Here is a 10,639-nt window from a genome sequence, read left to right as displayed (position 1 = left end):
AGAAAAAGAAAACAAAACAAAAAAAGCATGGGAGGGGCTAGGTGGCCTGTGCCTGTAATCCCAGCACTTTGGGAGGCTGAGGTGGGTGGATCACAAGGTCAGGAGTTCGAGACCAGCCTGGCCAAAATGGTGAAACCCTGTCTCTACTAAAAATACAAACAAAATGTAGCAGGCGCCTGTGATCCCAGCTACTCAGGAGGCTGAGGCAGGAGCATCACTTGAACCCAGGAGGTGGAGGTTGCAGTGAGCCAAGATCGTGCCATTGCACTCCAGCCTGGGTGAAGAGAATGAGACTCTGTCTCAAAACAAACAAACCTGGGGCACTTTTCCCCAGGACAGAACCATATCTGGGGACCCACGTCCAGCAGAATACAGCTCAGGAGACTGTAAGTGTGGATCCTCCAGTGCCTGGAGCCAGAATCTGGAAGGAAAGGCCACTCCAGGCCTGGAGCCTCAGCTCTGGTAGTCACCATCTGCCATCCAAGGATCTCCTCTTCATCACCACCAAGAAGGGAATCAAGAGACTCTATCTTGACTGTCATGGAGATACCCTGAGGAGGTGTCAAGAATGGAGTGGGACCTGGGAAGGGGCTATATAGCCTCCCCAAGGGAATTCTGGAGGCTGTGAGTTAAAAAGAGGGCACTGTTTTTGGTCTTTTTTTTTAGTCAGGGTCTCACTGTGTCACCCAGGCTGAAGTGTAGTGGTATGATTTTAATTAATTTCTGCCTTGAACTGGGCTCAAGTAATCCTCCCGCCTCAGCCTCCCCGAAGAGCTGGGACTACACGTGTGAGCCACCACGCCCAGCTAATGTTTTTATTTTATTTTATTTTATTTTATTTATTTATTTCTTTGAGATGGAGTCTGGTTCTGTCGCCAGGCTGGAGTGCGGTGGCCGGATCTCAGCTCACTGCAAGCGCCGCCTCCCAGGTTTACGCCATTCTCCTGCCTCCGCCTCCCAAGTAGCTGGGACTACAGGCGCCCGCCTCGTCGCCCGGCTAGTTTTTTGTATTCTTTAGTAGAGATGGGGTTTCACCGTATTAGCCAGGATGGTCTCCATCTCCTGACCTTGTGATCTGCCCATCTCAGCCTCCCAAAGTGCTGGGATTACAGGCTTGAGCCACTGCGCCCGGCCTTATTTTTTATTTTTTATTTTTTTTGGAGATGGAGTCTCGCTCTGTCACCCAGGCTGGAGTGCAGTGGTGCAATCTTGGCTCACTGCAACCTCTGCCTCCCGGGTTCACGCCATTCTCCTGCCTCAGCCTCCTGAGTAGCTGGGACTACAGGTGCCCACCACCACACCCAGCTAATTATTTTTATATGTTTAGTAGAGACGGGGTTTCACCGTGTTAGCCAGGATGGTCTTGATCTCCTGACCTCGTGATCCACCTGCCTCGGCCTCCCAAAGTGCTGGGATTACAGGCGTGTGCCACTGCACCCGGCCTAATGTTTTTATTTTTACAGAGATGAGGCCTTACTATGTTGGCCCAGGCTGGGCAGATCCCGACTTCCAGTGATCTGCCCGCCTCAGCCTCCCAAAGTGTTGGGATTACAAGCATGAGCCACTGCTCCTGGCTGCCCCATGTTTAAATAAGTTTGGGAAGTGCTGCCTGTTTCTGCAACACTGATTGGAGTGCTTATTACATCAAGGTGCTGAGCACAGAGACAGCTCTTTAAAATGTATCACACTTAATTGTCACCACAGCCCTGCTAAGTCATGGGTCACATCCCTCTTTTACAGATGGAAACACCAAGGCAGTCCAAAGGAAAGTGCTTATCCAGAGCCAGAGTCTGACAATGGCCGGCTTCATGAAAGACTCAGCTTTCCTCCACCCTCACTGTCCAGAACTCTGCCTGCAAAGGGCAGGACATAGGTGAATCATGGGGACTGGGAGCACTTCTAAAACTTTGGGATAAGGGAGCTGGGAAAAGGGAGGCGCTGTTCCAGGCATCCACCTGGTGCCCTGGCTGGAGAGGTCTGGTGGAGGGTCATGGGGTGGGGGCAGGAGACAGAAGTGGAGAGACAGAGACAGAGGGGAGGCAGTAAGCAGGATGGAAAGAGAAAGGATAATGAAAAGAGACATGGAGAAAAAAAGTCAAAGAAAGGATGAACACGGAGAGGCAGAAAGACAATGTGAGGCCGGGAGCAGTGGCTTGCACCTGTAATCCCACCACTTTGGGAGGCCAAGGCAAGAGGATCGCTTGACCCCAGGAGTTCAAGACCAGTCTAGGCAACATAACGAGACTCCGTCTCTACAAAATTAAAAAGAAAAACATTTCAACAGGCATGGTGGCATGCACCTGTAGTCCCAGCTACTCAGGAGGCTGAAGTGGGAGGATTGCTTGAGCCAGGGAGGCCAAAGCTTCAGTGAGCTGTGATTGTGCCACTGCACTGCAGCCTGGGCAACAGAGTAAGACCCTGTTTCAAAAAAAAAAAGAGAACAGAAAAGAAGAAAGGAAGGAAGGAAAAGAAAGAAAAAGAAAGAGAGAAAGAAAAAAGAAAGAGAGGGAAAGAGAGAGAGAGAAAGAAAGAAAGAAAGAAAGAAAGAAAGAAAGAAAGAAAGAAAGAAGAAAGAAAGAAAAAGAAAGAAAGCAGGAAAGAAAGAGAAAGAAAGAAAAGAAAGAGAAAGAAAAAGAAAGAAAGAAAGAGAGAAAGAAAGAAAGAAAGAAAAGAAAGAAAGAAAGAAAGAAAGAAAGAAAGAAAGAAAGAAAGAAAGAAAGAAAGAAAGAAAGAGAGAGAAAGAAAGAAAGAAAGAGAAAGCAAGCCAGCCAGCCAGGTGCAGTGGCTCACGCCTGTAATCCCAGCACTTTGGGAGGCCAAGGGGGGGCGGATGACCTGAGGTCGGGAGTTCGAGACCAGACTGACCAACATGGAGAAACCCCGTCTCTACTAAAAATACAAAATTAGCTGTGTGTGGTGGCACATGCCTGTAATCCCAGCTGCTCGGGAGGCTGGGGCAGAAGAATTGCTTGAACCAGGGAGGCGGAGGTTGCGGTGAGCCAAGATTGCACCATTGTACTCCAGCCTGGGCAACAAGAGGAAAACTCCGTCAAAAAAAGAAAGGAAGGAATGAAGGGAGGGAGAGAGGGAGGGAGGAAGAGAAAGGAAAAAAGGAAGAAAGGGAAAGGGGCAGGGAGAGAGTAGGGGAGAGGAGAGAGAATGTGATAGACAGGAAGAAAAAGAAGATAGAGAGGAGGGGAACAAGAAGGGGAGAGACTGGGAGAAGCAGGCAAATGCAAAAGACATGAAATGGCTGGGCGCAGTGGCTCATTCCTATAATCCCAGCACTGTGGGAGGCCGAGGCAGGCGGATCACCTGAGGTCAGGATATCGAGACCAGCCTGACCTTCCTCATCTCTACTAAAAATACAAAAATTAGCCAGGCGTGGTGGCTGGCACCTGTAATACCAGCTATTCAGGAGGCTGAGGCAGGAGAATCACTTGAACCCGAAAGGCAGAGGTTGCAGTGAGCCAAGATTGCACCACTGCACTCCAACATGGCTGACAGAGCGAGACTCCTTATCAAAAAAAATAAAAATAAATAGGTCAGGCTTGGTGGCTCAGCACTTTGGGAGGCCAAGATGGACAGATTATTTGAGGTCAGGAGTTCGAGACCAACCTGACCAACATGGTGAAACCCCATCTCTATTAAAAATACAAAAAAAGGCCGGGCGCGGTGGCTCATGTCTGTAATCCCAGCACTTTGGGAGGCCGAGGCAGGTGGATCACGAGGTCAGGAGATCAAGACCATCCTGGCTAACATGGTGAAACCCCGTCTCTACTGAAAATACAAAAAAAAATTAGCCGCGCATGGTGGCGGGCGACTGTAGTCCCAGCTACTCAGGAGGCTGAGGCAGGAGAATGGCATGAACCCAGGAGGCAGAGCTTGCAGTGAGCCGAGATCGCACCACTGCACTCCAGCCCAGGTGACAGAGCGAGAGTCCGTCTCAAAACAAACAAACAAACAAACAAACAAACAAAAAACTAGCCAGGTGTAGTGGTACACACCTGTAGTCCCAGTTACTCGGGAGGCTGAGGCAGGAGAATCGCTTGAACTTGGGAGGTGGGGGTTGCAGTGAGCCGAGATTGTGCCACTGCACTGTAGCCTGGGTGACAGAGGGAGATTCCATCTCAAAAAAAATAAAATAAATAATAATAATAATAATTAATAAGCATAATAAATAAATAAAAGACAGGAAATGACGGTGAGAACCTGTGTGAGGGACTAGCTAATGGCGAGTGCTAACAAGGAGGTGCTTGTGACCTGCTATGGACCTGGAATTTGAGGGTGATGGAAATGTTCTGTATCTTGACTGTGGTGGTGGTTATATGAGAGTTGGCGAAACTTGAAAACACCAGAAAGGGTGAACTTTACTGTACTGTATGTAAATTACACTTCATCCAGCAGAGGTGGTTCACAACTGCAATCCCAGCACTTGTGGGAGGCTGGGGCAGGAGAATGGCTTGAGCTCAGAAGTTCGAGACCAGCCTGGGCAACATAGGGAGACTGTCTCTAAAAAAAACAATTAGTCCCAATGATGGCATTCCCCGCCTCAGGGAATGCCAGCGCCCACTTCTTCTGCCACCCCTCCCCCATGGGTCCCGTTAACCGGATACAGGGAGGAAGGCATTTCCTGCCTAGATGTCTCCGCCCCCACTGCCATGGAGACCAGCTTGGAAGCTTACGGGAGCTGCTGTGGCCCAGGGCTCAGTGGGGAGGAATAGGAGGCCAGGAGTCTTGGACTAGCTGCAGGGTTTGAACTAGGCTGAAGCAGCAGAACCACAGAGGTGGCTGAGCAGGGGTCTGACCCTGGGGCCACCTAGCCGCACTCACACACCCACTTCTCCCTCCAGAGCCCTGCCCTGAAGCAGGTCTCTGCTCCAGGCCTTTCCTAGTTGGGGAATCGGGAGTTGGGGGATCAAAGTCCCCCACATCTCCCTCCCCCGCTGCAGCTGTGTTTATCAAGGTGATGTTTGGGGGTAAGTGGGGTCCCCTGTCTTGGCAGGCGGGTAGGGAGATGAGCACACTCAGAAGCTGCTTCCTTCCGCTCTTGGGGAGGGTGGGGAGGCAATGGCGGGAAAGGGGGGTGGTGCAGATGGCAGGGGTCGGGGAAGCGGCTCTGTGAGAAGGCAAAGCGAGCACCTGGAGCGAGTCCCTTAAAGGGAAAAGCCGAGCTGAGTTCTGCTCATTCACGAGGACTCCTCTCGGCCAGCGTCCGCCGCATCACCCTGGAGCAGGTTTTTAAACCGCGCAGTCTCTTCCTCAAGCTTCAGCGTGCATCAGACACCTGAAACACTAGCCACAGTTGCAGGTTCCCCATCCCTCCGGCTGGAGGCGGGTCGGCCCTGTGCGGTGGTGGAGGGGAAGAGGAGAGCTGGTAGGGGAGGGAGCGCGGGGATGGGCTGGGTCCCTTGGGGGCGGGGCCAGGGAGGAGGCTGGGCTGGCGCGCACTTCATGCTTTGCAGGACTCAAGAGATCAACACTTAGGGGTCACCCTATATGGGAGAAAAGTCAACACACACGGGAGATGGATGGAGGGGTCTCCAAGGCAGTTTAAGCAACAGATGTCGGAGCTGTTGTGCCTGGGGCACAGTCCTAGCCCCCTAGGCCCAGTCGCAGCTCTGGGAAAGGGAGAGATGGGACGGAGAGACAGAGGACCCCAGATGCGGAGGAAGGTAAGAGATCCCACATGCTCACCTTTGCCCTTCCTCCACAGCCGGCTGCTCCATGCTGGTGAACACTTCTTGCAGGCTGGTGAACCTCACCGCCCACCTGAGGCAGAAAGCAGGGTTGCCCCCAGATGGTGAGGAGACAGGGAGGAGAAGGAGGGGCTGAGGGGTCCCAGGCAGGGGTGCCAGCCCTGCCCAGCCTCTCTCCATGTCCTCCCAGCGACCATTGCTCTTCTGGCTGAGGACGGCAACCTAGTGAGCCTGGAGGAGGACCTGAAGGAAGGGGCTGCACAGACCCAAACCATGGGCAACTCCCTGCTGAAGGAGCGAGCCATATATGTCCTCGTTCGGACCATCAGTAAGGTGGCCCAAGCTTCTCTCCCCTGCAGCTATGTTAGAATGTAAGAGGGGGGCATAGCAGACCATAGACCACCCAAGGCCCTGTCCAGCCTCCCACCTCAGCTGGGGACCTAGCCCCATTCCATCCCTACCCCATGCTCTGCCCCCAGCCTGGACTAGCAAACAGTTCCAGAGTGAGAGGCAGAGTAGGGACCATCAGGCCAGTCAGGTGTCCTTCATCCTCTCTCCACATGCCACAGAGGGAGAGGACATGGTCCCCACCCGCTATGAGTCCCTACTGGAGAACCTGGATGACCATTACCCAGAGCTGGCAGGTGAGTGTCAGGGTACAGCCCAGGGGGAGGGCACACCTTCTCCCTAGCCCCTACCAGCAGGACTTCCCGGGCCTTCCAGAGGAACTGCGCAGGCTGTCAGGCCTCTCCTCTGCGGGCCACAACTGGAGGAAGCGCATGGGCACCCGGCGTGGCCGTCATGAGCAAAGCCCCACTTCAAGGCCCAGAAAGGTGAGCTCCCTGCCACCCAGGAGTTGCTAGCTGGGACCAGGAGCCAGGTACGGAGGAGATATGGACACCCAGGGAGACACCCAGAGTAGGACCCCTTCCTGTGGGAGGGACACATACGATGAGAGGCAGACCCTCAACAGCAACTCCACGCACCTATACCCCCAGACGGAACACACTGTACCCTGAGACAGGTCCCCACCACCCCACTGGAATGCCAGCTCACTAAGGGCTGGAATGTCCTCAGGCTTCACAGATGTGGCATAGGGGCTGGCACACAGTAGGAGCTCAGTGCACAACTGCTGGATGAACTCAACGAAGGCGGCAGCATGGTGTGTGATGGCACGGCCCACACTGGGTTCAAAGGGCTTGTTCTTCCATTCTGGCAGGCCTGGGGACCTGGCACACTACTGCCAACTAGCCAAGTTGGACTCAGACCCAAGGGGGTTAGCCATGACCTCTGCCTTGTGTGATCAGGTGCAAACAGACAGCAACCCAGCACGACTCCTCTTGCGGAATCTGGAATTGCTGAGAAGTTGCATCAGCAAGAGGGGCAAGGTCAGACAGGATTTAAGGCTGCTGGGGGCACCTAAGCTGTGGGTGCAGAGAATGGGATGCGGAGGCAGAGACAAGAAGGGTAGACGTGGCAGGTATCCCTGAGAAAGGGGAGAACCATGAGTTCATCCTGGAATTCCACCCTCAGAGTCAGATGCCCTTGGGATCACCTACTAATGCCTCTCCACCACACTCTGGACTGCCCAAGATATCTGTCCTGTGCTAACCACAGTGCAGATTGCAACAGGGCTCCTCCTCCCCACCCAGGGCCCTGATTAAGGTGATGGATTGCACACTGTAGTGAGACATCCATCCTGACCCCACCTCATCAGCCAGGGAGCTCCCTGAAGACAGGCCATCGAGAGAGGCACACAACAGGCTGTGTTCTAAAATAAACTTTTAATTGCACATTTGTGTCTTAGGTTATCTGTGGGGTGAGAAACCTCCTCACTTCCAATCCCAGCTATCCAGGTACAATCCGGTGTTGTGGTCTGGCTATCGGCGAGGGGCAGAGGTGGGTGCAGGACTGGCCCCCAAGTTTGCACCAACCTCTTCAGGGCAGTGAGCTCAGACCTGTGAAGGGAGGAGCAGCACAGGCTGGTGGTCAGCCTGCAGGTGCAAGAGGAGGGTCGGCCTCTCCCCCTCCCCGCCTGGGTTGGGGTCCACTCACTCACCATGGTTGTACTTGCACTGCTTCAGAGCCTCGCTGAAGCCCTCACACAGGGACAGGTCACTCTGAGTGGTCGAACAGTCCAGGAACTGCCTGATCTCATAGGCGCAGGGCCCCATCTGCAGGTGCTGGGGGGCAGTGGGGGTGGGGACCTGGGGGTACAGTGCAAGAGGCTGTAGGATCAGCTTGGAGTTGGTACCTGGAAGTGTGTTTCAAAGCTGGGGCCACCTGCCCCTCCCCACATCCCCAGCCTGGGTGTCCCAAGGGTCCTAGGCAGGCTGAGTGACCCAGCAGTGGAGGCGGCTAGACAGCGTGTTTCTGCTGCCTTCTTTTTCTTTTTCTTTTTTTTTGAGATGGAGTCTCACTCTGTCACCTAGAGCGGAGTACAGTGGCATAGTCTCAGCTCACTGCAACCTCCGCCTCCTGGGTTCAAGCGGTTGTCCTGCCTCAGCCTCCCAAGTAGCTGGGACTACAGGCGCCTGCCACCATGCCCAACAAATTTTTGTATTTTTAGTAGAGACGGGGTTTCACTATGTTGGCCAGGCTGGTCTTGAACTCCTGACCTCATGATCCACTTGCCTCGGCCTCCCAAAGTGCTGGGATTACAGGCGTGAGCCACTGCACCCGGCCTCTGCTGCCTTCTAATTGGCACTTTTGGGGGGGGGGCAGGGGAGGGAGGAGAAGGCTCTAGAAGAGCCCAGTACTCTGCCTGGACTCTCAGAGTAAGAGCCCCACCCCCACAAGTTTTAGCACCTTCCTGGCTCAGCTACACTAATCCTGACCCCTGACCTAGCCACAAAGCCACCTTTGGCTTAGGGTGGGTAGGGTCCCCAGCAGGGGAAAGGTCATCAGGGAAGTGGCTCCCCTTCACCCTTGGGCCCAGCGGCCACAATGCACCGACCTGGGTGCGGGGAGAACAGGGGCTCAGGAAATCCACCATCCCTCCCCTCTGCTAGGGTTAGCTGACCTTGGGCAAGTCTCTGAGCCCTCAGGGCCTGGGTTTCCCATCTTTAAAGGGCTGGTTGGTGTCTCTCCCTGGGAGCTTAGGGACCCTGGCCTCAAGGGAGGGGCTGGGAAACCTGCCTCTAAGTGACAGTGAACTCAAGACCAGTGGACTAGGACCCTTCCTGGGCAAAGAATCCTGGGCTGAAGCAATGGTGAGTACACGCGGACACTCCTCACTGGACACTTGGGCAGCACCCTGTGTGGCCTTGAGAGAATCCTGCCTCAGTTTCTCTTGGACCCGCTGCTCACCTGCTGGGCAGCAGGCTGGGAGGGCTCCGAGCTCCCCCCGCTGAAGGCTCCGGTCAGGGCGCTGCCCATGACGTGTCCCACAGCCGAGCCCACGGCTACCCCTGCGGCCGTGGTCGCCATCTGAGCCATGAGCCCCGGCTGGCCCGAAGGGGCGGAGGCTGGGGCGGCTGCTGAGGGAGGTGGGTGCGCGGGCGGGTGGGCAGAGGGCGCGACGGGGCGGCTGCGGAGGTGGAGGAAGCAGGGTTAATCCTGGCCAGACCTCAGGCCGGGGGTGCTGCAGCTCCTGGAAACGACCCCCGTAGAGGTGGACGACCCCTGTCTCCACACGTGGGGGCTGCTCCCCCGCCCCTCCCCCCGCCAAGATGGCGCAGCAGCAGCCAAGGTCACTCTGCGGACGCCCTTGGGGGAGTGCCCACGCTTCCCTAACCCCCTCCCCACAGGGCCCTTGTCCCCCTCACACCTGGCTGGCCGGGAGGCCATGCTGCGGCTTCCCCGAGGCATGGTGGCGGCGGTGGGACCCGGGCTACCTTAGAGACGGCGGCAGCGGTTTGGTCGCGGGGACAAATGCCGCAGCGCTTGTCACAGCCGGCGCAAAAAAGGCGGGGCCCAGGGTGGGGCCTCAGGGACCCGCCCCCAAGGGGGAGGTGGCACTGCCCCCCAAGCCTGTACCCCTTCGCCCGTCCTCCGGACCTCTCCCTTCCAGCAGCTCCGGGTCTTGGCTGGAAATGGGACCTTGCTCCCTCCCTATGCTTGGCAGGCTGTGCGGGTTCTGGGGACGCGGGCCAGTGTGGCAAAACGCCGAGGGCTTAAGGAGGGGGACGGTTCCTTCTGTTAGGACCACCGCAGAGGGCAGGGAGCGGAGTTGGGGGTTGTTGCGAGCCCTGGAGGGGAGAGGAGACGGGGAGGCGACGGGCTGGGGCCAGCCGGGAAGGGGACGCGAGGTTCCAGGCCAGACTCCGCTCTTTGTCCCCTTCTGGGCTCGGCTGTCTGCCCCCTTCCACCAGACAGGGTCTGCTGACCACCGCGTGGCCTCGGCGTCTCGGGTGGCCTAGGGCAGTGAAGCGCGGCCCTGGGGAAGGCCTAGAGCAACCCATCCCCAGAATTCCCACGAGGGGGCGTCCCAACCCGTCTTCGACTGTCTGGGCCAAAATGCGCTGCCAACGCCGGCAGCCTTACGCAGCTCCCGCGGGGGATGAGATGAGGCCCCCAGCGCGGCCCTCAACCCCACCAGATTCCCCGGGCCGGCCCCGCCACCTAGTCCCCGGCTCCGCGGGTGCAATCCCCGACACTGACGGCCTTTACGCGACATCCAGGCAGCGTGTCTATCCCAAAGGCCTAGGAGCATTTGCCTAGCTCAGTCAAATCTAGCGCAAGTTGAAGCCTGTAGCCTCGCAATTTTAGCAGCTTGGTTCCAGGCCAGGTGAGCTGGGGCGCGGATTTAGAACACCTTCCTGCTCTTCGGAAACGTGAGGTTTATTTATTTATTTATTTATTTATGACATGGAGCCTTGCTCTGTCAGGCTAGAGTGCAGTGGCGATCTCGGCTCACTGCATCCTCCGCCTCCCAGAATCAAGCAATTCTCCTGCCTTAGCCTCCTGAGTAGCTGGGACTACAGGCTCATGCCACCACA

The 10,639-nt window shown here is 56.0% G+C and overlaps 2 protein-coding genes across 15 annotated transcripts; one reads left to right on the top strand and one right to left on the bottom strand.

The window, feature by feature from the left end:
* Positions 1-4,653: 4,653 nt before the first annotated feature.
* On the top strand, positions 4,654-7,494 carry C13H22orf15 (chromosome 13 C22orf15 homolog). 14 transcript variants are annotated; one of them, XM_030914797.1, is made up of 8 exons: positions 4,654-4,979; positions 5,213-5,377; positions 5,717-5,803; positions 5,869-6,032; positions 6,269-6,343; positions 6,423-6,532; positions 6,919-7,087; positions 7,352-7,463. In XM_030914797.1, the coding sequence occupies exons 1-8, from the start codon at positions 4,970-4,972 to the stop codon at positions 7,361-7,363; spliced, it is 792 nt and encodes a 263-aa protein (XP_030770657.1). In that variant the 5' UTR covers positions 4,654-4,969; the 3' UTR covers positions 7,364-7,463. The 14 variants fall into 14 exon arrangements, with proteins under 14 accessions (XP_030770657.1, XP_030770656.1, XP_030770655.1 ...); XM_030914796.1 differs by having other exon boundaries at positions 5,213-5,311; positions 5,890-6,032; positions 6,919-7,492; XM_030914795.1 differs by having other exon boundaries at positions 5,213-5,311; positions 6,919-7,492.
* Positions 7,465-10,080, bottom strand: CHCHD10 (coiled-coil-helix-coiled-coil-helix domain containing 10). The gene is made up of 4 exons (XM_030914807.1): positions 9,469-10,080; positions 9,009-9,228; positions 7,759-7,906; positions 7,465-7,657 (listed from the first exon to the last, which is right to left on the bottom strand). Exons 1-4 carry the CDS (start codon positions 9,507-9,509, stop codon positions 7,638-7,640), a joined length of 429 nt encoding a protein of 142 aa, XP_030770667.1. The 5' UTR covers positions 9,510-10,080; the 3' UTR covers positions 7,465-7,637.
* Between the last annotated feature and the right edge of the window lie 559 nt (positions 10,081-10,639).

The sequence above is a fragment of the Rhinopithecus roxellana genome, chromosome 13, assembly GCF_007565055.1.
Source record: "Rhinopithecus roxellana isolate Shanxi Qingling chromosome 13, ASM756505v1, whole genome shotgun sequence".
Taxonomy (NCBI): Eukaryota; Metazoa; Chordata; class Mammalia; order Primates; family Cercopithecidae; genus Rhinopithecus; species Rhinopithecus roxellana.
The sequence above is the reverse complement of the archived record's forward strand: the minus strand, read 5'-3'. Positions and strand labels throughout refer to the sequence as shown.

Coding starts and splice junctions, on each gene's coding strand:
- C13H22orf15 (XM_030914793.1), top strand. Junction 6,033..6,268: donor TCGTTCGGACCATCAGTAAG/GTGGCCCAAGCT, acceptor CACATGCCACAG/AGGGAGAGGACATGGTCCCC. Junction 6,344..6,422: donor CCATTACCCAGAGCTGGCAG/GTGAGTGTCAGG, acceptor CGGGCCTTCCAG/AGGAACTGCGCAGGCTGTCA.
- CHCHD10 (XM_030914807.1), bottom strand. CDS start 9,509: ATGCCTCGGGGAAGCCGCAGCATGGCCTCCCGGCCAGCCAG. Junction 9,229..9,468: donor ATGGCCTCCCGGCCAGCCAG/GTGTGAGGGGGA, acceptor CCACCTCCGCAG/CCGCCCCGTCGCGCCCTCTG. Junction 7,658..7,758: donor GCAGTGCAAGTACAACCATG/GTGAGTGAGTGG, acceptor CTCCCTTCACAG/GTCTGAGCTCACTGCCCTGA.